The sequence below is a fragment of the Barbus barbus genome (genome assembly GCF_936440315.1).
Source record: "Barbus barbus genome assembly, chromosome: 50".
Lineage (NCBI taxonomy): Eukaryota > Metazoa > Chordata > Actinopteri > Cypriniformes > Cyprinidae > Barbus > Barbus barbus.
Window position 1 is genome coordinate 9,361,353 of NC_136728.1, and position 27,426 is coordinate 9,388,778.

General features: G+C 36.2%; 1 protein-coding gene across 1 annotated transcript in view; it reads left to right on the top strand.

Moving 5' to 3' along the window:
* grm8b (glutamate receptor, metabotropic 8b) overlaps window positions 1-24,914 on the top strand; it is a 151,388-nt gene extending 126,474 nt beyond the window's left edge. Inside the window, exons 8-11 of the mRNA XM_079414706.1 lie at window positions 6,472-6,608; window positions 7,927-8,862; window positions 20,961-21,207; window positions 24,351-24,914. Coding sequence (XP_079270832.1) covers window positions 6,472-6,608; window positions 7,927-8,862; window positions 20,961-21,207; window positions 24,351-24,400 — 1,370 coding nt within the window. The 3' untranslated portion in view covers window positions 24,401-24,914. The remainder of the gene's footprint in view (window positions 1-6,471; window positions 6,609-7,926; window positions 8,863-20,960; window positions 21,208-24,350) is intronic.
* The last annotated feature ends 2,512 nt before the right edge of the window (window positions 24,915-27,426 follow it).

Here is a 27,426-nt window from a genome sequence, read left to right on the forward strand (position 1 = left end):
CTTGTTATGTGTAGCCTACGTTATGTGTACTTACTATTATAATAACAATTGATTTGGAATAATTACATGCAAGTAACCCGAACTATACAGCAAGTATATATAGTTAATTAATAGCCTATTACTCAGTACTTAAATGTATAATTTCATTGTAAAAAGGAGACCTTAAAATAAAGTGTAACCCTTTCTTTCTTTCTTTTTCGTTCTTTCTTTCGTTCTTTCTTTGTACTTTTGCATTTTATCTTGAATTTAATTTAGTTCTGTTTGTCTTATTTATTTTTTAACGTGTTTATAGTTTTTTTTATTATGTTTAAGTTTGTTTATTTGGTTATTTTAGTATTTCAGCCAAGTTACAGTTAGCTGAGACTAAAGCAAACAAACTTATATATATATATATAATTTGTGTAGATGTATTTGTATGTATACACATTTTTCAGTAGTATTTTAGTAACAGTGAAATCTGTTATTTTTAGTATTGATATACTATTACAATATTGTAGGTTTTATTAATATTTTGAATGAGGTTTTATATAGTTTTTTTTATAGTTTTAATAATTTGGGCAGAATATTTAATTAGTATTAATATTTTATATATTAGCCTAATTTTTATTTTGTTTTTCATTTGAGTTATTTTAGTATTCAAGTTAATATTTAATAAAAACTAAATGTTGCCTTGGCAACTAGCTGAAATAAAATATATTTTTTTAAATTTATATTTATTTGTTCATATTTTTTTTTTATTAAATGTAGCTAAAATAAATTGTTTGCGACCATTTACCTTAAAAAAAATTTAGTATAATTTTTTTCAGTGAATAATAACCCTGCAAATTACTTGATATAATTACATCACATTCTGATTAATTCATCAAATGAATCTTATGTCAATATTTGCTAAGAAATTATTAGATAATTTAAAGGTTCAGGAGGCTTGTGGGAGTACAGGAAGGATTTTATGACTTCTAGGGTGAAACATGGCCAGTTTGGTCCTCAGCATGAATGTAAAACTGTGTCTTGAAGGGTTTTATGCCTCTACACAAATAATTGCGTTAGGATGGACATCACCGCAAGCATGCTAGTTTGTCTGTGCTCAGTCATGTGACGCTAAACTGTTGATGTTTACGTTCAGCCGGATTCGTGAGTCAGATGTAATGCAATGTGTAATGTTTAATTTGTTTGACAAAACGCATTTCAAATGCTGCTTTTGTGTTTTGCATTCATTAACATTCAAAACGGTGAGTGTGTGTATTTGTACATATGAGCCATCATGTGTGTTCAGGATCACGTGATGCACATCTGACATCTCTATTCTGTGTTTTCTTGCATGGACCGCTTGATCGAGGCAGTAAGGGATGTTTTTCTAATCAAGTCAATGATAAAAGCAGCAGATCTGGGGAGTCGAGCTTCAACCCCACAACCTTTATCCCAGAGCTATGACAGCCACTGTGGCCAGCAGGCAATTGCCAAGTCAACTGCAATCGGATGCACTTCAGTGGCTTCATACATATGCTTATTTTTAGATATGTGTTAGAGTAAAATGAACATGTCTGTCATGCTCACACCAAATATCCTGTAGTTATTATGCTGGACGTGTGTTGTGTGCCTTCCATGCTTGTGATGTAGTGGCCAACATAAGTAGGTATAATACTCAATTTTTAAAATGTATTCTTAAAAAGGAGAAAATGTATTTGCCAACGATGTGAAAGAAACTTCAATATATATTAAAAGGTTACCTTTTTATAAGATAATTTAATATAATAATTTCTTATTTAATGCATATATTTATTTTATTTTATTAAATTATACTTTCTTATTTTTCCATTGTTTACTTTTCCGTGTTTTTCTTTTTTTATTTTCTAATAACTTTTCTTTCAAATTATTTTATTTTATTTTTTATTCTTATGCATACTGAGGGAAACTCAAGTCCTGTCTTTTTGATGTATTTTTTATTTGTCCATCTGTTTCAATAAACGGTGGATTGTAAGTATCTACAGTTTTTCTTTAATATGTAATGCTTTTGACAAGGCATGGACTTCCTTCATTTGTCTGACATGAAGGTGCTCTGCCGTCAAACTCTGGCATGAGATCAAGAATATAATCTTTAGCCTGAACACCGAGCAGGCATGTTTTTATGCTGTGTATGGAGTTGTAATGATTAACCTGCATGTAAGTTTGTGTTAGATATAGAGTTTAAGGCCTGTGAATTCTTACGCTTGTCTTTTTGCCTAGTCGGTTGTCTTGCATTACAAGCAGCGGCTGTATGAAACTAGATCTGATGTCAAGGGATTGAGTTATCAGAGGATAGATGTGATTCTACAGTATCAGTTCACTGAAAGGCCAGTGGTCTGGAAATTGGTTTCTGCGCTTGGTTCAATTTCTTGGTCCAAGCCCAAGTTTGATTGCACTCTCCCCCTGCTGCACCAGCAGCTCTCTTTTTACATTGTACTTGTGTATGTTTACATTATGGCTGTGAAATATATATATATATATATATATATATATATATATATATATATACATATACACACACACACACATATTAGTGGGGTGTAACGATACATGTATTCGTACTGAAAATTTTGGTACGGGTCTATTTTCCCCAACAAATACATGTTTACCGAACAAATACAGCATTGTTTTAATCACTGCATGAGTAAAACTTCACTGGAAACTTCCAGTTTTATATATTGTTACTTTTGATTAAAAAAAAAACTAAGTTGAAAATATGTGCATTTTTTTTCAGGAAATTCAAACAGTAAATGCTGTTTTGACATTCTTTGATGTGGCGCGACAGATCGTTGTAAATGCCTCAGTTTATACGGCAGTGCAGAGCACAAGTGATTGCGATCATCCCTTCCTCTTTACTACTAGTTTTACCGTGAAATAAACATGAATGAGCATCTCATGCCTCATGTAATGGCTTAATCAGTGTTTCTACCGTGGAAAGACGTCAATAACACAGCTTGTAAATAAAATGTCAGCATTCAGCAATGTTAGCATTTCATTTACCTCAGGCAAGTCATCGGTGTCAACAGCTAGTTAGTTCCCTAGAGAAATGAAGTCTAGAGAAGAGCATTTTGCTAAATATTAGACTATATAGCTTCTCGTTATATTTTTTTACTTTACCTGTTGATGTCTTAATTATGTTTAAATAAATCTGTTTGTTTTTTACTTTTTATTTTTCATTAGTTAATTTCTTTATTTTGTTGTTAACTTTTATTTAACTTTTTATTTTATTTGTTCTATTTTATTTTCAGATTAGTTGTTTTATTGTATTTTGTTTTCAGTGTTAATGGGATCAGCAGCGGTCCGCAAGCTGTTAGTCGACTCAGGATGGCCAAAACACAACAGCACTATTTTTATTTTGTTTTATTTCATATTTTATTTTTCATTGTTTAATTTTGTTTCTGTTGTTTTATTATTTTTAGTTTCCATTGTTAACTTTTATTTTGGTTTTCAATCATTTTTATTATTTCATTTTTTCACTTGAGTCTGATAGAGCTCCTCCAAGTTTCTTCATTGCTGTCTCTCTCACCTCACTTCATCAGTTGTTCTTATACATATTCGCCCCCCCAGACTTTGGGCAACTTATGTGTCTAAAGATCAAGCCTCAGGTAGTTCAAATCACATTGGCATAGACCTCTCAGAAGACGGAGAGAACACTGTAATCCAAGTCAGTGAACCAGCGTAAGGCTCAAATGTCTTCACTTTAGCCAAAAACGCAATGCCAATGGCGAGGGTTTGACACAATTGGCCGCGGTCCACGCCTTGTGGACGGTATTGGAGATGCACCCTACAGAGATGATCTTTCATGCTTTCCACACGACTGAACGCCCTCCTTAGAGCAAAAACTGTCTTGTTTACCATTTACTCGGGCTGCGTTTCAATGGCAAGAGCGTCTCGAGCATTCAACTTCTGTTGATTAGGTTAGCACTTCCTGTAAGAGAGCTGGCAAACACACCACTTGAGCATGAGCTCCATCAAATAGCTATTAGTATGAATCTCCCTCGAGTCCGTGAGGTTGAAGGCGTTTCCCTCACAGGAAATTAACTAAGATGTAGAGGTTCAAAAGTAGCCCACTTCTAACACATGGGAATTGTGTATGTGGCCCTAATAATCAAAGCTGGGACTCCAGGAGTTTATGGAGTTGTCGATTCATCACATATGCTGTCATGATTCACATTTTTTGTCTTCTGTGCCGAATGCTCATGTGAACTCATTTTGTGCACCTTTGTTCTTTTAAATATGGCACACTTGAGCTGATTCATTGTTGATGCGGAATATTAGCCACGGTGTGTTATAATGAGATACATCTTCAGGCAGGAGTGATTCACTCCACTGCGGATGATATTTGCAATGCATGCACTGTGAAAAGTAATGCCGAGATCCAAGTCAAAACTTGTGCCTACACGCCGCGCATAAATTACAGTAGGACGGTTCGTTTGTTATAGGCACGTTCCCTCTCCATGTTCGGCTTTCCACAGGCCACTTTGAATTAGCACTGTCTAATTGCAAGTCTTGAGAATGAAGTCTAACCTGTGATTAAACCAAGACTTGCCTTAATCAAAACATCTCGTCCACCCTTTAATCACTTCTTCTGTATCGTCACAGTCTTCGTACGAGGCGTTTGGATTGCACGAGCAAGAGGCCGCAATCAAGTGATTGATTGGAGTATGGTCAGTGTCCTGCATCAAGATGAAGAGGCTTATGCCAACTTTGTTCTGGATTCATATTTTACAGCAAAAAACAGAAGCAATGCACAGATAATTTATTTGAGGGATGGTGTGTGATCCACCTTCTGTTGATCTCGTGTTATTTTTCATCATTATCATTTTCTAAATAATTTCATAAAACACTTTTTGCAAAACACAATTCTCTATGTAATACACAAATCTAACAGGAATTGATATTATGACAGGTCTTTGCAAATTTTTGCTTTTGAGATGTGTTTGTAATATTTTGAATGCAGTGTTTCATTTTGCAAGTGATGAGGCATTTTGACTTATGTGTGCAATAAGTGTTAGAGTAAAAGGTGTTTTATTTTAAACACCTAAACTGTGTAAAGTTTTGAAAAAAAAGAGGCTAAGTTTTAAAAAATGTAAGCAGTTGATGTTTTATTGTGTTGTGTTTTTGTTGTTTGTTTTCTGTTTTATTTTGTGTTGTGTTTTGCATTTGTTTGTTGTTGTGTTTGTTTTGTTGTGTTTTCAGTTTTATTTTGATGTATTGTTTTGCATTTTGTGGTGTTTATTTTGTTGTATTGTGTTTGCGGTGTTTGTTTTGTTTTGTTTTGTTTCGTATTCTATTGTGTTGTTTTGCTATTTCTTTGTTGTGGTCTGTTTTTGTGTTGTCTGCTTTTGTTTTGTTTTGTGTTATTGTGTTGTGTTTGTTGTTGTTTTTGTTGTTGTGGGAGTGTCTGCTTTTTTCGTGGTGTTTGTTTTGTGTTTTATTGTGTTGTGTTTTGTTATATTGTGTTTTGCTTTTCTTGTGTTTTCCATTTAATTTTGTTGTGTTTTGCTTTTGCTTTAGTTTTTTGTTTGGTTTTTTAGTTTGTTTTGTTTTTGTATTGTTTTGTTGTGGTGTTTCTTTCATTTTTAAAAATAGTTTTGATTAGTTTTTTATTAGAAAAACTAAAATAAACACTCATATGTGTTTTTTTTTCTTTTGGGCTGTAAAAATTCAGTTTTTGTCATACAAATACAGTACACTAAATTGTGAAAATTGACCCATCACCATGCCACAGTCCGCAAAAATTTCACCTAACGTAACTTGTGCTATTGACTTTATTTGATCAGTCTTTTTACTTCATTTGTGAGTTCTAACCTTGTCGGTGAATTGGCTCATTTAGAATCGTTGCCTGGCACGCAGTCGCATCTTAAAAGATAATGTGTGTGCAGAACGTGCAACTCTGAATGAGTAATCTGATTATTTTGTTGCTCGAGCTGTGTCGTAACAGCAAGAAGCATTTCCTGTGGAATCCTCCAGGCCCACTCCACGGCTGACTGTATGCAGGTGTTTTAATAATGCATGATTCCCTATCTCGAGAGACGCTCATTTGATACAAACTCTCCCTCCTCACGAGCTGCTCTGTATACCACTGAAATTGCTCATTTGAGACGACTCCAGTAGCCCGGAGAAAACTCACCAGGGCTTCATTATGATGGAATGATTTTGTATAATAACAGATAAAAAATTAAGAAGATCCTCTCATGCTTTGTTAGCAGTTCACTAAATAGTTTTGTTCAGAATAAGTCCCTGATTTCATTTTTAGCTTATCACTGATTGTAATTTATTCATCTTGTTGGATGAATGGATCTGGAGCTGGAGCATTATGCATACTTTGTTTGTTTTTATGTCTCAATTAATGTCTGATGTGTTTACTGATTCATCTTGGCCATGGGAGATTATGTAGCTGAGGTCATCTGATTCAGGATTTTGCAAGATACGAAAATCATAATGTTGTTTCATCTCTTCGGACAGGAAGTGCCAAGACCCTAGTGGTGTTTAATGAAAACGGAGACGCCCCTGGACGATACGACATCTACCAGTATCAGATAACAAACAGGTCAGCTGAGTACAGAATCATCGGCCACTGGACGGATCAGCTGCATTTAAATGTAAGGAGTTCACTTTTCAAGTGTACTTAAATGTTAGAGGCTGCAAGAGTAATTTGCTTTGATAATGATGATTATGGTGTAGACGACTGTCATAATGATTATGGCAATTACACGGTACAATTAGCGGTGTTGAATTAACACGCATAATTCTGAAGTCATTTTTGCTTCATAGATGTGAAATTAACTGTGTATGTGCTGCCATTGATGATTTATACTACTGTTTAAAAGTTTGTGGTCAGTGGGATTTTTATTTGAAAGGAATTAATACTTTTATTGAGCAAAGATGCATTAAATTGATGACAAGTGACATTTACAGTGTCAAAAAAAAGCTTATAAAAAATGCTGTTCTTTTGAACTTTCCGCTCATCAAAGAATCCTAAAGAAAAATATATTGGTTTCTGTGACTGTTTTCAACATTGATAATAATAATAATAATAATAAACGTTTCTTGAGGAGCAAATCAGCATAGAGTGAATGCTGAAGGATAATGTAACATTGAAGACTGGAGTAATAATGCTGAAAATTCAGCTTTGAATCACAGGAATATATTACATTTGGAAAACTATTCGAATAGAAAACAATTAGTTTAAATTGTAATATTGTAATATTAGTTTAAATTGTATTAGTTTTTTTACTGTAAATTTGGTCAAATAAATGCACACCTTGTGAGCATAAGAATTTTTAAAAACATTAATCAAAACAAGCCTAAGCTTTTGAACAGTTTATATTACATTATACCACGGTCTGTCTGAATACTTGATTCTAGTGCCAATGAGCCATAATTGACAAAAATAATTTTTTGTCAGTTTTATCCGTCCCTTCAAATATTGTGCTGCAAACATCATTAACAGCTTAAACTTGTCAATGCAGGCAAATGACCATGGTATAAGCTGGATAATGCACGTATAGCTGTGCATTAAAAGATTTGAATGCACTTTACAGAGGCAACCACTTGGTTCTTGGCCTCCACGTTGTGCATTAAAATCGTTTAATGCACAGCTAGCCATGCATTATCCCTTACTTATATTATATTATTAGAAAAATATTTTCTTTTAAAAATGTCAAATTAATTAGTAGTTTGACTTATTTTATTTTCTGTCAAACAGGTCATTCCCGCTGCTATTGACAAATTTTCCTACTTTATCTTTTTAATAACTCTTAATTAACATTACCTTCTTAATGTTCTTTTGTTAAATTTGAATTTATTTGATTTTATTTTTTTCATTTTATTTCCGCTACAAATTAATTCAGCAGAATCTGAAAATAACAAATGCTTTTTGACATTTACCAGAATATTTCTGACGTTGTTTGTCTTCAGATGAATGCCATGCAGTGGGCGAGCGGAGACTCATCCATGCCGGCGTCTGTATGCAGCCTGCCTTGTCAGACCGGCGAGCGGAAGAAGGTTGTGAAGGGGGTGCCGTGCTGCTGGCACTGTGAGCGCTGCGAGGGCTACCATTACCAGGCCAGCGAGTTCACGTGCCAGCTTTGCCCATATGAGCAACGGCCAGATCAGAACCGCACCGGCTGCCAGCCAATCCCCATCATTAAGCTGGAGTGGCACTCGCCGTGGGCTGTAGTACCCGTCTTCATTGCAATCCTGGGAATCCTCGCCACGACCTTCGTGGTGGTGACATTCATGCGTTACCATGACACGCCAATCGTAAGGGCCTCCGGCAGGGAAATGAGTTATGTGCTGCTAACGGGAATTTTCCTATGCTATGTCACCACATTCCCCATGATAGCAGCGCCCGAAGTGGTCGTCTGTTCCTTCCGCAGGATCTTCCTGGGTCTGGGCATGTGTTTCAGCTACGCCGCTTTGCTCACCAAGACCAACCGCATCCATCGGATCTTTGAGCAGGGCAAGCAGTCGGTCGCGGCACCTCGGTTCATTAGCCCCGCCTCCCAGCTAGTCATCACCTTCAGCCTGATCTCAGTTCAGTTAATGGGCGTGTTTGTGTGGTTTGTGGTCGACCCGCCGCACACCGTTGTGGATTACGGCGAGCAGCGCACGCAGGACCCTGAAAATGCCCGCGGGGTGCTCAAGTGTGACATCTCGGACCTGTCACTCATCTGCTCGCTGGGCTATAGCATCCTTTTGATGGTCACGTGCACTGTTTACGCAATCAAGACCAGGGGAGTGCCGGAGACCTTCAATGAAGCCAAGCCCATTGGATTTACCATGTACACCACCTGTATCATCTGGCTGGCCTTCATACCCATCTTCTTTGGGACCGCACAATCTGCAGAGCGGGTGAGTCTAAATTGCTAATTAAGGGTGTTTTTTTCTGAATAAATGAATTTTTATTTACAGTAGGTGCCATGTTGAGATCATCTGCATCCTCTCATGTCACCATAATGTCTCAGTATAAAGTCCAAGATCACTCATCATATACCTTTACAGACAAAATGTTTTTTTTTTCCCTGTTGCATAGCTGCTGACTTGCATTTGTTGAGTTTTTGATATTGGTCAAAAATTCAGATTGTGCATGCCTTATACACTACCATTTCAACGTTTTTTTTTTCTTCTTGCACCCCTCTTTTTTAGGGGTGCAAGCGCATAGTGCTGAAAACCTATTGTAATTGTTACAATGTCCAAGAATCAGCATTCTCCACCAAAAAGTGATCAGCAGACCAAACCATAAGTCGTAGAGACGTGAAACTTGGAGGTGTGGTAGTAGGGGAGCATGGGGCACACTAACTTGGGGTTAGACGCGCGTGAGAAACTACGAGAAACAGGTGAAAAAAGACTTGACAGGCACTGTTTGTTTTATTGTTGTTGTTTTTTTTTTTATTGACAAAATATTTTAGTTTGTCTTGTATATTTTAATCAGATAACATTTTAAGTTGTCATATAGTCAATGTTACAACATGCCCCTCAGATGTTACAATGTACCCCACCTACGGGGCATGTTGTCACATTTCACTTCCATTTTTGAGGGTAAATTAAGAAAAACGTATACGCTGTAATTATGAAACAAAGCAATTTATTTGTACTAGATAAGTGTGAAATTACTGTGGATAAAAAAAATTATACTCTGAACCCTTTGTGGATTTACACAAACTGAGAAAGTCAGAAAGTGTTAGGTTGTTCCCTGCTCTCCCCTACTCACACCATCTATAACGTCACCAAGCCTCCCCCCAAAATTTTTGCGAACTAGTCCAAGGTTTTTCGCTCTATCAGAACCAAACCAGAAAAGTTCTCTGGAGTCTGATTAGCAAAAGTTATCGAAATCAAGTTGAAGTTCAATTGTCGGTTAGAACAGGATGCAAAATGTGGGTGGGGCCACATTTACTAAAACGACTATAAATCTTGAATGGAATGGTATATTTTCACCAATTTTGTCGAGTTTGACCACTTGATAGTGGAATAACAGAAAGAAAAAAAAAACATGAAAATGGCAGTAACTACGCACCCATGATTCACTTGAAAGATGCATGCATGCGTTGTCTTTGACCAAGGTGCCACCAATATCTGTGAGGGCATTGGTGTATCTCAGAAAACATGGCCGCCTTCAGCCAATCAACCTTGAGCAACTATTAGACAAGGTTAACGGAGGCCGATCGGAATGAAATTTGAGGGGCCTGTTTGACTCTTGGCCCTAGAGGTCAGCTATCAATGAGAGGATCGTCTGTACTTCCTCAACAGACAATGACAGTCATTTTTTGGTCGTTTAAAAAAAGGTGCGCTCATTCAAAACAGTTGCGTTCGATCCTTCGCTGGCTGTGCCGATTTAAATCTAGCGGGCCTATTGTGTCTCGTGCCGAAAGTTCAATGATGCAGGCAGTGACGATTTTCTACGGCCAATCAGTGATCAGCAGAGTTTACACGTCACGTTTTGGTGGTACTAAAAAAAGTACCAGGTACTGTACCCAGTGGACACTCCCCAAAACTGATCCGTACCGTGCCGTGCCATGCAGTGGAAAAGTCCAATACACATAGTATTTATATCATATGTTAGATCTCCTCATTCTGAACAACTTTGCCTCTAGAACCACTGCTATCAATCAAACCGTTCGTTAAATATTTGACATTACATAAAAAAGCTACTTTTTCCAAACTTGTCCAGGTTTGTCCAGTTTTCACCAAAATTGATATAGACAAACAAAAAGATATCAAGAGCTTTCTGATAGACCCAACCATTCTCAAATAACGCACAAATTAATTTGATGAAGAGCTCGCCAAAATGGACATGAGGCTATCCTCAATGCTTTATCGTGTTCAGACCAAACATGGAGTTTGTTATGAAAACCATGACCTGAGGTTCCCTGCACCGTTTTGACACTGTGCCACCTAGTGGTCAGAAGATATGAAAAATCTTGGACATATTGCCACCAAACTGTGTGTCATCATCACCCCCAGTTAACCACACAACATTAATTTAGGAGCAGCGCCATATACTGGTCAAAAGTGATAAATCATTAAACAATATTTCTATTGATTTTATTTATTATTATACAGCCTTTTTGGCTAAAATCATCTTAAAATGTCTATAATTTCTCAAAGGTCTTAAAACGCTTGAACTCCGGTATTTGCTGCTTGCAGCTATATTATTTCATGTTTTTGAAAGAATTCTCTGAATTTATTTGATCAAAAATACAGTAAAAACATTAATATTTTAACATATTACAATTTAAAATAGCTGTTTACTATTTTAATATATTTTCAAATGTAATTTATTCCTGTGATGCAAAGCTCAATTTTCAGCAGTAATTACTCCAGTCTTCAGTATCACATGGTCCTTCAGAAAGTCTCATTGTTAAATAATAATAGCTATGCTACTTTATATTATATTATAGTATATTATATTGAACTGTCCTTGTATGTAGAGGTTTGAAAGTCCAATTCTTTCTATTTATTTATTTTTTCATTTAAATGAACAAATGGAAAAACATTTCACTGATTTGAATCTCGCCTTTTTTAACATAATGTATGTATTACCTTCAATGTTAGATAATGCAGTATTTTGTTGTTTTTAATCATGCCACATTCTGTTCGGTAGAGTCATTAGGTTATATTACAACTTAATATGAATCATCCCTCAATCAGTGCAGGTACATCTGTATACAGCATTTTATACTAATATATAGTGCTATTGTCATTACTGTCATTATCTATCTTTGCATACCTCCTTGTTGTTGTGCCAAGTGAACAGATGAGGATCAGCTATATCATCTCCTCATTGGCAGCTCCATCAGTACACAGTCCTTGTTAGACTTTTAGGTCTTTGCATCAAAAACAAGCACTCATCTAAGAGATGCTCATTATCAGATATATGGAGATGATCAAACATGACCCGGAGGAATAGTGCTGCTGTTAATGGGCCATAAATGGAGCGCGCTGCCTCTGTCAGTCCAGGCCAGTATGGGTCTTATAATGTTTTTGACTTCAGTGGTGGTCTGCAGACTGTAGGCTGAACCCTCTGTTCTTTCTGCACCAGGATGTATTTCTGTCCAATGCTCATTAGTGCTGCCGAGAGAAGCCAGGATTAAAAGCACAGTCTTCTCTGCATGTCTAATGTCTGTGACATGAGTTAAGATTTCCTCCTGCAAAGATTTACTGTCAGATATTGATGTCAAGTGTTATGTTAAAGGACAAATTGTGCAAAAACTGAGGATTGAAAGCAATGCTCATTAAGAATTCATCTCCAAGAGCTCGACAACATGATTTTCTCAAGATATAACAGCTAGAGATAGAGTTGAACTTGTTGACCTAACTACTTTCTGTTAGCATGGATGGTTTTCTATTTATTCATATTTTTTTATACGGACAGTGCTCTGGAATACCTGATTTTGGATGGTCGATGGCTGCATTCTGTAGTTTTATTGAATGATGACCACTAAACTGTATAACTGACTGAGCATTCGGTACTTAGCATGTTTCAAGTCTGCTATCACTTTTCCTAATTTAATAAAATTAATATTATGTTTTGCTTGTTCATTTATTTGGTAAGAAGCCAGGTATTACGTGGGATAATGTGCAGTCAGATGGTCATTGTCATAAAATAAATCCTCGTCAGGGTGATAAAAGACTCTTCAGCTCACCCTGTAATGTAATATGATGATTGCCCTTTATACTGTGTGATATATTATGCTAAATAGGGGGCAGTCGTGGCCTAATGGATAGAGAGTTGGACTTGTAACCCGAAGGTCGTGGGTTCGAGTCTCAGGTCCGGCAACCACGACTGAGGTGAGACCCTTGAGCAAGGCACCGAACCCCTCAACTGCTCCCCGGGCGCCGCATTGATGGCTGCCCGCTGCTCCAGGTGTACCTGGATGGGTTAAATGCAGAGAACGTCCCTTTCCCCCTTCCCCTTTTGGGGAAGTCGTGGCCTAATGGTTAGAGAGTTGGACTCGTGATCCAAAGGTTGCAGGTTCGAGTCTCCGGCCGGCAGGAATTGTAGGTGGGGGGAGTGAATGTCCAGCGCTCTCTCCACCCTCAATACCACGACTGAGGTGCCCTTGAGCAAGGCACCGAACCCCCAACTGCTCCCCGGGCGCCGCAGCATAAATGGCTGCCCACTGCTCCGGGTGTGTGTTCACGGTGTGTGTGTGTTCACTGCTGTGTGTGTGCACGATGGATGGGTTAAATGCAGAGCACGAATTCCGAGTATGGGTCACCATACTTGGCTGAATGTCACTTCACTTCACTTCACTTCACTAAATTAAATAACTGATATTTATGTTGTTATGATGCAAAAAACATTATAACAACATAAGCATGCAAAACTTTATATTAAGTGGACTTTTTTTTTACAATTTAATACAAGGTAATTGCATTAATTGTATTTTAATTGAAATAAAATTTGTGGGTGTATATATATATATATATATATATATATATATATATATATATATATATATATATATATATATATGTATGTATATATTTCGTGTATGTATATATTGTATGTATATATTTCAACATACACACACACACACACACATATATACATATATATATATATATATATATATATATATATACACACACACACACACACACACACACACACACACACACACATTTTATTTAAATTAAAATACAATTAATGCAATTAATTGTAACACACACATTAATTCCATTTAGTTCCATATATTTACAGTTTACTATAATAGTTTAAAAAAAAACTTTTGATAAAGGCATGTTTTTATTCTCTAATTTTCCATAGGCCCCAGTATGAAATCCCTGCACTGGGCGAGAATCTTTCTCATCTCAACTATTGAACTTTCTCATCAACTTTCTCATCAAAGTGAACAAATCCTAAGTGATGGTGTCCTAAGCAGTCGCCTGTGTAGTCTAATGGTTTGACCGGCACTGCTGTTGGGTTTATTTTGCTATAATGACCGGCTAGCTATTTGCTATCCCTTTACATATTTTGTTTGATCATAATATCCCTGCTGAAATGACATTTCCTAGCATTCTATCATTTTGTGATTGTGTGTTTGTGTTTACAACATTTAGTAACCTTACAGCTTTAATAACCTGTGTTTTTGACACCAATGCTATGTTCTAAATCTACTGCTGAGCGAGACATTTTTGAAGGCAATATACCTGTGAAAAGCCTGACATGATATTGAATCCAGTTGTGCATGCAACACAGAATTAGCTCTTGGAGTGATTCAATGTAATAATTAGCAAAAGGGATTTGAAGCACAGTGACATTGATCGAACTGGCATTTTCCCACTTAAAATGTCCCCGGCATGTGACATGCATGAGGTTCATTACAATAAATTATCCTTTGCAGACAAAATATCTGCCAATCAACTCGATTGTTTGTAATCCACTGTGCCAACCTATTTAAAATGACGAGAGGAGGTTAGCAGTTTCAAATCCACCTCAGTATGTGTTTTGAATGCAGCAAATGCTAAACCTTTAGGTATTTGCTTTTTTCATCCTTGACACTAGAGAGTGTACAATGTCAGTATAAAATCAAAGTTAATAATTGGTTGAGAACATGTCATGGGTCAAATTTGAACGTGGGTTATCCACATGAGCACCAAGACTCAATGCATCTGGATTACATGCACTATAATCACCTCACCTTATTAACATTTAGATGGTTTCTTGTGGGCAGTGCGCCGACAATTTCCCTGATTATTTAATCATCCCCTAGCCATCCAAGATGTGTAAGAATTTGTTTCTTCAGCCAAAGAGGAATTAATATTTTGGAGGGAAACAATCCAGGATTTTTCTCCATCTAATGCAAGTAAACAGGGCTCAACCTAGACCATTTTTGATGGTCCAAAATCTATATATGGGCAGCATTAGCATAATCTACACGACCCCAACCAACAATTAAGGTTCTTCTCTAGCAAAGCAATCAGTCATTTTTAAAATGAAAATGAAAAATCATATACTTTTTACCTACTATACCTACTTCATATAGCTCAGTTTAGTCCACAATCTCTCGAGTTACGTATGTATGTTGGGATGGTCACACATGAGAATCCGCCCACTGTTTACAAGAGGAATGTGCAAAGAATATGGGCCAGTTTTACTAACAGCTTGTGCCAGCGCAAACCATCTTTTGGCGTTAAAATAGTAATATCAGGTTTTACTAAAGACACGCAGGGAAGAATTAGTGCCGAAAAGTCATAGACAGTTATTTTTGTGCCTGACCTTATTGAATAAGCATTTGAAGGTGTTTCCCTTTCAGACGCAAAAGTTATGGGAGGAGAGAATTCAAATGAATCACGCAACGCGTTTTAATAACGTTTGCGCTCGTCAAATTACTTTTTTATTTAATGCCCAAAAAAGCTTGTCATACACACCTATCGGCGCTGTTTTGGAATTCCGCTCTCACGCTAATTTGCCCTGCTTAGTAAAACTGGCCCCACACTTTAAAAAAAAAAAAAGAAGTTGAGCCAACTTAAAATTTTAAGGCAACCAGCTTCAGCAGATTTTTGAGTTTTCTCAACTTGTTGTTTTAAGTTTATACAACAAAAAGTTGAGAATCTCCTACAAAAATAAGTTGAGAGAACTCAAAAATCTGCTGAAGCTGGTTGCCTTAAAGTTTGTAAGTTGGCTCAACTTTTCTTTTTTTTTTTACAATGTATATGTTAAGATAATTAAAATATGAATTAAGGCCCAAATATTAAGGTGTGGTCACAATTACCGTTGTTGGGCAAATTTTCACAGGCAAAATCCAGTAAGAACCACGCAGTTGGTGAATATTTTTTGCCCCATTGACCAACTGAAATCTGCTTTCTTAGGGTACGTTTACACGACAACAATGTACTAGAAATTGAAACGTTTTTCCTTAGTGTTTTTGAAAAGTTTTGCATACAGACGAACAAAAACATCTAAAATGCTGTATTATGCATGCACAAACATATTCCAACCTGTATAATTAAAAAAAAATTAATGTGAATGTGGCAAAATGTGGCAAAAAAAAAATTCACCAACTGTGTGGTTATTTTGTTTTGGTTGTCAATTATAGACTAATCACATAATAATATGCATGCGCATGATGTCACCATTTTTCACAAATTTGTGTTTTTGTATTTTACACAAAGATGATATTGGTATTTTCAAATACATGCACTTTGAAACCCATTTTCAAAAGTTTGTGTTTTAAGCATTTTGGCCATTCATTTACATGAAAACGGTGGCCTTAAGTTTTCAGTTTTTAGAAAATGGTGTTGCATAGGCTATAACATCCTCTTAGGAATAACAAACACAGTTAAGCATTGAACTTTCATTAAATCACCACAATCTTAGGTGCAGTCACATCTGTTGTTGTTCAGTAATTTTTTGCTGGCAAAACACAGGTAATTTTAATTGGGATCCACGCAATCTGGAAACATGTCCCTGCGCAAATTTTGCAACAGGTTCAAGTTGACCAACGGAAAGCTGTTTGGTTTGAAAGTGAATTTGTGAACTGTGCTTCATACATCGCTACACTATTAACAATAGACAGTGGATCTTAATACGCAAAAACCTTACATTTATATCAGTTGTGTTCTGCACAATCTAACACAAGTATGCACTGTAAACCAAGATTAGCCACATGGGGTGCTATAGTGCAGCTTGTCTTCTTCACCAGTCAGGTTACTCACAAGTTTATTAACATTATAGTTATGCAACACAATGCATTGGTCAAGCCTTTGTGTCTCTGTTTGCATACAGCATATTTCTGGCTATCAAATGTAAGGCTTTTGTCATCATACTCTTTTAATTATACATGTTTTTCGTTGAGCTGCAGTGTCATTTAGCCTGATTTTACAAAATGTTTTGGATGAGCAAATCCAAAAAAAGCTTTTTAGCCTATATATAGTACAAAATGTCAAAATCTTCCTCTCAGCTTTTCCAGTGTTTAATTATCATCTGCTAGATAGCATATCTCAGTCAGATTAGCATAAGTGAGTTATGATAGGCTATTTTTACTTCACATACACGAGGGATTAGCGGAACCACAGAATTTAACTTAAAAGCACTCTAGCATTCATTTTGAGAAACAAACACTGTGAAAACAAACATTGTGGTAAACAGCTGGCCCTCGGGGTGGTATTAAATTAAAAGTTATGTAAAAGAGGAAATTGTTTCCCTCAAATCATTCCACCGCATGACAAAAGAGTCCAAATGGAAAGAAATCCGCCGAGCGTATTTCCCGTTTCCCTTATCTCTCCCAGGCTTATTTCTTTCACCCTCACTGATGTCAAAAAGATTATTGCAATGAGCAACCGCAATATGAGGACACAGATATGAGTATTTTATTGAGGCATGTCTCTCTTATTCACATCTCTTCACTCTATGCTCATTAAAACTCTGAAATGTCTTTACAGCTGCATGGCGTTTAATTTGAACCTTGCTCCTCCTCGTTTCTGCTTATTTTCTGCAGTAATGGTCCTGCTTCTTCAGCATACTTGTGCATTTCCTCATTGAAGGGAGCCGATTGTACATTAGCATTGGGATTGCTTGTGTTAAATGTCCTGGAGTGAGGGAAGGAACTATACCAATCGGTTTTTCTGTCAGTACCCTCACTTTGCATTGCAGTGCAGTTGAATAGACGGGAACAGATGAAAAGATGAGGAAAGGATGCCTGCCGGGGGTAATTAGAGTTAGATGAGTCATCTGCAGTTTTACGGACATTTTGAATGAGTTCCAGTTTATATAGAGTTGGTTGTGTTTATTTGTTCACCGCTCGCATGCTGTGGCATTGATTTTTAAACCACTTAAGCTCCCCAAAGATCTTTAGTTAAATGTAGTTTACTTCTTCGTATGGCTTTTTGAGAGTGTGTTTTCTTTTTCTTACCCCTGCTGTTTTGGTACTGCTGACTGATGCTGCGAATTACAATAGGCACATAAAAATATAAAAACACGCTTTTCAGGAGACACTATAGGGGTGTGCAGTATATTCCTGATGTATTTGTGCTAATTTTGCTGCAAATATATACAATGAAGCAGCATTCATTCGATTTGAATGTTTTTCTGCAGAGATTGCATGGCTTTGTGCTTGATTTTATGCACCTGTTATTAATGGGTGTAGCTGAAATAGCCTACATTTACATTTATACATTTGGCAGACGCTTTTATCCACAGTGACATACAAATGAGGAATGCTTTATAAAACCGTTTCATCCTAGTGGCACAGTAACATTGGAAGTATGGCTCCAAACCATGGTTAATTTTTGCAAGGGTAGAGTCAAGCCTACGTTGGCAACACTGCTTATTGATTGACAGTCAAAAAAGAAATGGATGAGATGGAAAAACAACAACAATCTACTGGAGACAACAAGAACAACAGATGTCTGCATTGAAAAGAGATTGTGTGAGGGAGTTGAAAGATAAACGCAACATTTTTACAGTTATAATAAGGCTATGTGATTGATTGGAGCATATATTAAGCATTTGTGTCAAAACTGAAGTATTCTTAGTGCTTAAGAAAGAGTGAACTAATCATGGGAGATTTTTTTAAGCAGCTAGCACTATGCTAATTATATTATAGTGATTTTGAGTTTTCTCTCGCAAAACATTTGCGTTCCCCTGAGAACCATTGGGTTTTCTTGCAAAATTGTGTTCCCCCAAGATCTTTAGGGTTCTTTCACAAAATGTTTGCATTGCCCCAAGAAACTTTGGGTTTCCCTTTGAATGGGAACTCGCACTGCATCTCTACAGTGTCCACAAGAGTACATAGTGTCTCATTCCCCGTCTCAAGGAACCAAACATGCATAAACTAAGATGTTCCCCTTCGAATGGGAATCCTCTTGTGGACACTATAGAAATGCAGTGTCTTGTTTCCTTTTTCAGGGAACCGTGCGTAACTTGAGATGTTACGTTGCAAAAAACTTATTTTTGTTCCACCGTAACACTGGGTTCTCTTGCAAAACTTTTGCGTTCCCTCTGAGAAACTTTGCATTTTGCTCTCAAACCTTGTGTGAAGAAAATAATATGAGCTCAGAGAAAAAAACTTTATTTGAATGCCTTTGCGAGGAAACAAACAAAGTTTCTTGGGGAATGCAATACTTTTGCAAGTGAACTCAAAAACATTGAAATATAATTTTTCCTCCAGTCTCATATTCTTCCCATCACCACATTCCCTTAGGGGTTCCATAGATATATAACATTTGAAATGACATGAAAAATATCAAAGTCTTCTTGAAAGCAAGTCATTCAGCAGCCATTTAGAACATCTTCAGGCAGCTAATTCCCAAATAATCAGCTTTTTTTAGCTTAAATCAGACCATATTTTACATTGATGACAGTATTGAAAAGGCCATCTTAAACCAACCTAAGCTACTTTGCTGGCCTTAGCTGGTTTTTGATGGTCTCACAGCTTGCCAAAGCTGGTCTAGCTGGTGTTTTCAGCCAATTTAGATGGTCTCCAAGATAGCCTCCCAGTCTGAACAGAAGTTGCCAAAACCCCTTTAAAACAATCCATAAACCTAGCATACTTTTTCAACAGAGGGTCTAGCTAAAATACATCAGCATTCTTGAAGAAATGTTAAAGGCATAAAACTCCTTTGCTTGTTTTAATTAAACTGCAGTACTACTTTTGCAACAGCTGCTATAGTGCATTCTCAATTTTCAATTCTCAATTGTCATTCCTTCTACTGTCTGGCAGTATGGAGACTTGCACAAAAGAGTGGTAGCAGGGTCACAAGGTTAGACTTTAATTAAATTATAATTCAAAGGGAGATTCAGTGAGCATTGTGCACAGTACATGAAATCCTCTGCTGATGTGTTTACCTCTTTGCCCACGTCAGTACTAAGCAATACAGTTCATTTGATTTCAGTCTCATCTAAGCAGGAGTACAGAGTGACACCCTGCTGCGGTGCTCTAGATTCTCCTCCCCTGACCTAAAAACCTGGGCTCATTCATTCTCAGCACCCCATTTCTCTTAATATAAACGTGAAGAGCTTTATCATCTGCTTCACCCACAGCAGGCATATGTTATCATTTACTGCTCGTTAGCTTACTGATCACTCGCACCCAAGGTAAGGAAAGCAGTAATATATTTGTTAGCGAGGTTAGCCATTTATCAAACTCTCAGGCGTGGGCAACGTTGAATCGACGTTTTTAAATTGTCTTGCTCGGGCGTGTGGTTGCATCCTACTGTAGGTTCAAGTTTTGTGACTCTGCAAACGTTAGCATTATTGAAATCAGATATTCCTGGAGTGCGCCAAAATGGAGTCAGACCTGATTTTGAGGTGCATTCAAACTTAATAATCGATTCACATAATATTAGCAATAACTCATCACTTGTTATGAATCTATCTAACTTATATTAGCATAGAACATATGCCTAAACCAAATTTGGTGCACGACTCATCCAAGTGCTTCAAATGTGAATGATATGATGTTTTGTTAAAAAGGTTCAGTAATTCCCATAGACTTGCACTTAAGGAAGATCTTAATCCAGTTCTAGAAACCAGCAGCTGGATTCATGAAGAAGTTATTCTTAAAATTAATTCCAAGAAGTTAGTAAGAATGTTCATAAGTGCAATCCTTTAAGAATGGCTTGGCAGGGGTTCATCACGTTTTTTAATCTTTAAAAATTTATTTTTGGTGATTTTTAATAAGATTCTTAGGTTTTGCTTCAAGAACAAGCTTAGAACAAGAACAAGATCATAAAAGAACGTTCTTAAGAAGCATATATTCTTCCCTTTTTCTTTAGGAAGAAAATTAAGTTTAATAGCAAGTTAAGTTTAATAATGTTTAATAAATCCAACCATGTAGCATTAAAAACAACCATCTAACACTAAAAACAACTACCTTATAACCACCCAAAACAATGAGCAAATAAAACATTTAGTTTTTTTTGGGGGGGGGGGTTTGCCTATAGGGCGACGTTGTTTTGTCAACCATACTGTAGCCATTGACATTGCACTCTTCTTTTCTCTCCAGATGTACATTCAGACGGCCACACTGACCGTCTCTCTGAGCCTGAGTGCGTCCGTGTCTCTGGGGATGCTCTACATGCCCAAAGTCTACATCATTATCCTGCACCCAGAACAGAACGTGCCCAAACGCAAGCGCAGCTTCAAAGCCATCGTCACCGTTGCCACCATGACAAACAAGCTCAGCCAGCTGGCCAGTGAACGACCCAATGGAGAGGTGAAAACCGAGCTCTGTGAGAGTGTGGACAATAGTAGTGAGTACAGACGTCTTCTCTATCAAGCACGTGGCACGTGGGTCAATGACATTATGTTTTTTGCAATGTAATTCATGTATTTTAATTTTTCTCTTAAAATTCATTTTGAGATTTTTCGGGGGGCCTAAAGTAAAAAATTCAAGGTTATAAAAATCTCTTGATATCCTAAAGGTGGAAAAAGCTTCATTAAAAGATTTTCAGAGCATAATATTCTTCAAGGTTTCCACAGTTTTTAATCAATGAATTTACATGGCATTCATCATTCACGATTGACTGGATAAGGATTTTTTCTTAAAATATTTTTCATAATTCCTACCTAGCTTGGCATAACTAGAGAAATGTAAATTCATTATAAACTACCCATGGAGTTTTAAATTTATATGGCTTGTCCAGGACTGTGGGAACCCTGGTTATTCAAAAATGTTAATTTTTACTTGGTTTTGCTTATTTTAATGCGTTTCTTCCCTTGATCTTATTCTAAATCATTTTAAGCCATCTTGAGGCCCCCAGTTGAGAACCACTGTCTCAGCTATTTAAACATTTATTTTATTATAAATTACATATTTTTTAATTTAATTCGATTTTTTTGGTGCACTTGGTGCGAATGGTGCACTTCCCAAAAACTTTTATATTTACAAATTAATAAGTCAACATATTTGTAAAAATGCTTGGTGTTTACCAAAGAAAAATACAAAAATAATCTGTACACACTTGCATTCAAGCTCTAAAAATGTCATTACTTGGTTACACTATATGACATTTATAAAGCCACTAAACAAATAATTGTTGAAAATTATAGTTTTTTTTTTTAAACCAACATAAATGCAATTAATTTTAAACTAGATTTTTAAAATTATTTTCCTTTATACAGTGTGTCATTGACCCACATATATTACATTCATTTATTTAAAAAAGTAAACATATATTATGAACCGAAATGTCATTTTTGGGTGAACTATTCATTTAATGGTGGCTGTGCATGATATTTGTGCTAATGAACTGATAACTCTGATTATTCTACAGTGTTTGCATTGCTTACACTCTTTGGTATTTATCTTGTCATCTGAAGCTTTTTTTATTGAGAGGAAACGAAGCAGATAAGGATGCATTCAGTAGAGTATCATTGATAATTCATTAGCTATGCTGCCTGCACTGTCTGACACTAACACTAGATGGAACATTTAGGCTTGATTCACATCTCATATAAAATGATGTCTGAGGGAATCTGAATTACTGGCTGCAAGCTCATGGCAGCAGACTGTATTTCAGCAGCCAGTGTGTTACCTTTTACATGAGGGATCCGATCATTAGCCCAGGGCAAGGTCAGCATGCACAGGTCCACAGCACTGAGTAAAAGTTAATGCAAATGTTCAGACCCTCACTAATGTGCCGTGACCCTTCTGCTAAAGGGCTCTAACACTGGGCCAGTTCGTAATGAGAGTCAAATGTGGCATGTAATGAATAAGCAGAGAATGCCATTTGGAGGACAAACACGTTTTGGTGTTTCTCAGTACGTTTAATTTGTATACTGTAAATGCTGCATTACTTGGTCTTTTTAAGTAACATTAAATATGCTAATAAGTATTTTGAGTCTGTACAGGTATTAGTCATTAGTAGCATTGTGGACCAATTAATAGGACAATTCTTAAAAGTTGCATTAGTGAAATTTTGCAAGCAAAAAAAGGTGCATTGTTTGTTGTTGATAGTGTAGAGATGTATGAACTTTTAAACTAAACAGCTTTCTGTTTGTCAACACTATGAATCCATGTGACCAACTTGAAGCTGTTGTGACATCTGCATGGAAGAAATCAAGATATTTTGACGAATGTGGGTAACCAAACAGTTGAGGTAGCCTTTGACTTCCATAGTATGGAAAAAAATACTATGGAAGTCAATGGCTACCATCAACTGTTTGGTTTGAAACAACTTCAGAGTAAATAAATGATGAGAGAATTTTCATTTTTGGGTGAACTATCACTTTAAGAGATTATTGGCAGAGTTTAGTAATATTTCACCCAAAAATGAATAATTTACTGAACCTGATGTTGTTCAAAATCCTGAACTTTCTTTCTTGTGTGAAACACAAAGGTGAAATGTTTAATAATGTGCTCTCGTTTCATGCAGTCTCTTTGAATGCACCATGAAAAATGTGGAATAACTGATCAAGTGCGATACAAACAAATAATTCAGACCAGTTTTATAATTTGGTTCAAACAATGCATTGAAAAGAACTATTTGGCATGAAATTTTAGTCTGATTGTCGCACAAACTATTAAAAGACTTGGAATATAATGCATGAGTCATATGAGCCATTTTTTTTGCATCATTTTAGGGGCTTCACTTTTTAATAATATTGTCAAGAGGTGCGGAGATATTCATCAAAAACGTACTTTTTGAAAAAATTAATTTGGTAACACTTTACAATAAGGTGTCATTTATTAACATTAGTTAATGTATTAACTAACATGAACAAACAATGCACAATGCATTTATTACACTATTTATTAGTCTCTGTTAATGTTAGTTAATGAAAATACAGTTGTTCATTGTTTATTCATGTTAGTTCATAGTGCATTAATGTTAACAAACACAACTTGTGATTTTAATAATGCATCAGTAAATGCTGAAATTAACATTAACTAAGATATAAATGCTGTAGAAGTATTGTTCATTCTCAGTTCATATTTACTAATGTTGTTAACTAATGAACCTTATTGTAAAGTGTTACCAGAAATACATATGGATTTGTAACAACATAAGGGTGAACGATGGTAGAAAGTATAGGTGCATATTTTCTGTTTGCCTTGAGTGAATAATGTCTGAAATAATCGTTTTGATTTTATTTCATTGCCATGAATCCTTTTTTATAATGACTTCTTGAGAAAGACATGTCACAGCCCAGACCTTTTCTGCAAAAAGGCATAAGATAAAGATGTGACAAAAGAATGTTATTACTTTCTCAATTGTTCCATCCCACTTTTATATGAAAGCAAGACAAAAAATTATTTTCAATCGATGAAATGAAGTGGAAATTTCATTCTTATGGTCACTCAGAATCAAACCGAATTAACTCATTATACCACAATTCTCTCATCTCTTGCAGTAATTTGTTGTTTTCTTTAACTGGCTATTTCCTTTTTCAGCACCGTCCACAAAAACAACCTACGTCAGCTACACCAATCATGCCATATGAGTGCACATCCTGAAAATGGTTTGGCATGGATCTGGCTGGCTCCGACAAAACAGGATCCAATGACTGGAATCCAAGCATGAGACATCAGTGTTGTTTGTGGACAAGAGGATGGACTCTTGGACTTTTTTTTCCTGGATATTTTATAAGAAAGCCTAGGCGGCCATCCAAAAAAAAAAGAGGAGGCAAAAGCTGCCATTTATGTGGGCAGCCAACAAAATGGGACACTGGAAAAGGGTAAGAGAAAAAAAAAATACTAAGTTTAAAGAAACAGAACAAATATTGGAGTCGACCATGTTACATGTTATTCTAATTGTAAGTATTTTGTGGTTGTGTGAATTTTTCATTCTTGTCCCACAGTGTCAGACCTGCATTGGAAAATGCGTTTGTCTCTTGTATTGGCTACTCTGGTCTATAACCTTGGGTTGTGAGTGTGCAAATGCCATGGTTGAAGCATGCCAATTCATTTTTTTATACAAATAATTTATTTATAATAAAGGAATGTTTTTGAAATGTGGAGGGTTCTTGGGTGTTTGGACATTTATATGTTTTGGGATCAAATGTGTAATATGTAATTCACAGTACACTCCTAAAAATTAAGGTTCAAAAGGGGCTTTTCATAGCGTTGCGGCAGAAGAACAATCAAATAACCTTTGAGTGAACAGTTCTTAGTGTGAAGAACTTTTTCCCACTATAAAGATTCTTTTGTACAATGGAGATTCCATGGATGTTAAAAGTTCTTCATGGAACCAAAGAACCTTTATTTGTAAGAGAGTAGGACTGTAACTAATGATTATTTTGATACTCTGTAATCATTTTATTTTCTCTCAAATATCATATTAATTATTTAAAAGCTATATTAAACATACAACAAATATTTCATAAAATATTATATTTCAGTCGACATTACAGTGTTTAATTTCACAGATTTTATCGATTCATTTGTAATAGACATTAGAAACATCAAAAAAATCTTCCAAAATCTCATTTGCATTTGTGCATATTCAAATTTGGAACATCTTGATGTAATGTAAATGACATAAAACCGCAATGATTTTTGTCTAATGGCACTTTTTTGTCTATTGTTTACTATGATATAGCTTCAGTAGACTTTTATTGTGTGTTTTACAGTGTTTTTTATTATTTGTTATTATTTAAGCTAGATAGACCCAGGTCATTGCTTTGACTGTAAAAGAGCAGCATGGACATTCTGTAAAATATCTTTTTATGGTCTATGCTAGAAAGTAAGCCATGCAGGTTTGAAATTATATGAGGGCTGTAAATAATAACAGAATTATAATAGTTTTACAAACAGTAAGATTAATTCACTAAAAATAAGCATGTAAAAAGACGGGAAAAAATGTGTTTCATACATGTATTTTCTGTTCAGGTGAATCTAGACATTTCCAGGTAAGTCTAGCATATAAAAATGCCAAGCTGGCAAGTTGGTATAATTTATGAGCTGAATCTGAGCAGGTGTACTATGTTCCAAATATAGCAAACGTCCATTTTTTTCCAGGGCAATACAAAATGTGTTATTTATTGCATGCCGTGAAGCCTTCCTTGAATCTTAAAGCCTATTTTATTATGTAAGCAGCTCAAGACTGTCCAACTTTCCTTATCCTAGAAGAAGAGTAAGTGTTGCACACAGCATTTTAAAAAGCCTTTACTGTCCACATAATTTCTTACACTTCCATCAAAATAACCTTTCACGTCCACTATGGCTTCCTCAATGTATTTCCAAAACATAAATGCAACTCATTTAAGCACTGACTTCTCAACAGTTTCTACAAAGGATGTTTCGGATCCAGACGGATGCCGTTAATTGGCTCTCTGACAGATTCCTGCAACTAAACTACTTCCATGTAACTATGTCTACTAAACCCAATTATCTCTCCTTAGAGTTTTTTTCTCACTAATTACTGCCTCTCAGTTGCTATTTAAGACTCATGAGATATGGGGGGGGGGGGGGGGGCATTGATAACCAAAATAAACAGGCCATTAAATATTTCTGGCACTTCAGATGTTTCCACTGTGCACAGCTTGGTGGATGGCATCCTTCCCTTTGACAAACACAGTGCAACTGGCTGGAGTACAAGTGTAAAATGGAGAAAATTGACCACGCGTTCACTGTGATCAATATTTGTACTGTGAAGAGAGACGGCGACAGACGACTTACACCTGTGGAAGGAACATCAATATAGCACTAAAATGCCAACTAAAATAGTTTATGACGAATTAAAACAGTGTTTTGAGCATTGAACAGCTTTTATTTACTACAGTGTTGAGTATAAAATCCGCTTATAATATAAAGCAGAAGTTTTCAATCAGAGTGAGATACTGGAAGCAGTTCCCCTTTAAGGGAGCTCGCACTGTGTCCTGTCGTGGACACTATGGGGAATGCCATCACTAGAGTCCCTCGGTGAACTCACACTGCATCCTCTAATGGACACTACACACAGAAAAATAAGGGTTTAAAATTGTACCTTTTTGGGTACAACAGCTTGTCCCTGGAGCAGTACCCTTAAAAGGACATATTTGTACCTTTTTAACCCTAACAGGTGCATATTAGTACCTTAGAGTAGTAATACATACCCTTAAGGTACTAATATGTTTTTCTGGGTGTAGGGATGTAACGATTACCGGTTTGATGATAAATCATGATCAAATACCCCACGGTTAGTATTACCGTTTCATATTTTAATTATCATTAAAACAGTATTCGATTACCACGATTTGAACAACTCACAATAAATAAATACTGTCCAGAATAAAGCACAGTTTTAAGTAACAGTCTCATGTGCGCACAGCATGCAGAGTAGTTTCGTTTTGAGTGAAAATAGGGTGGAAAAGCTGGGAGGTTTTAAAAGAGTGCTAAGGGAATTATACAAATGAATATATGAATGAATTAATTATATGAATGTACCTCTGAAGGTTCTGACTGTCTTCAGAAACTATTCGATGGCATTTTCTTTTCATCTTCGCTCCATGTAATACCTAAAGAAAGTGTTTTTAATCGCAATACTGCT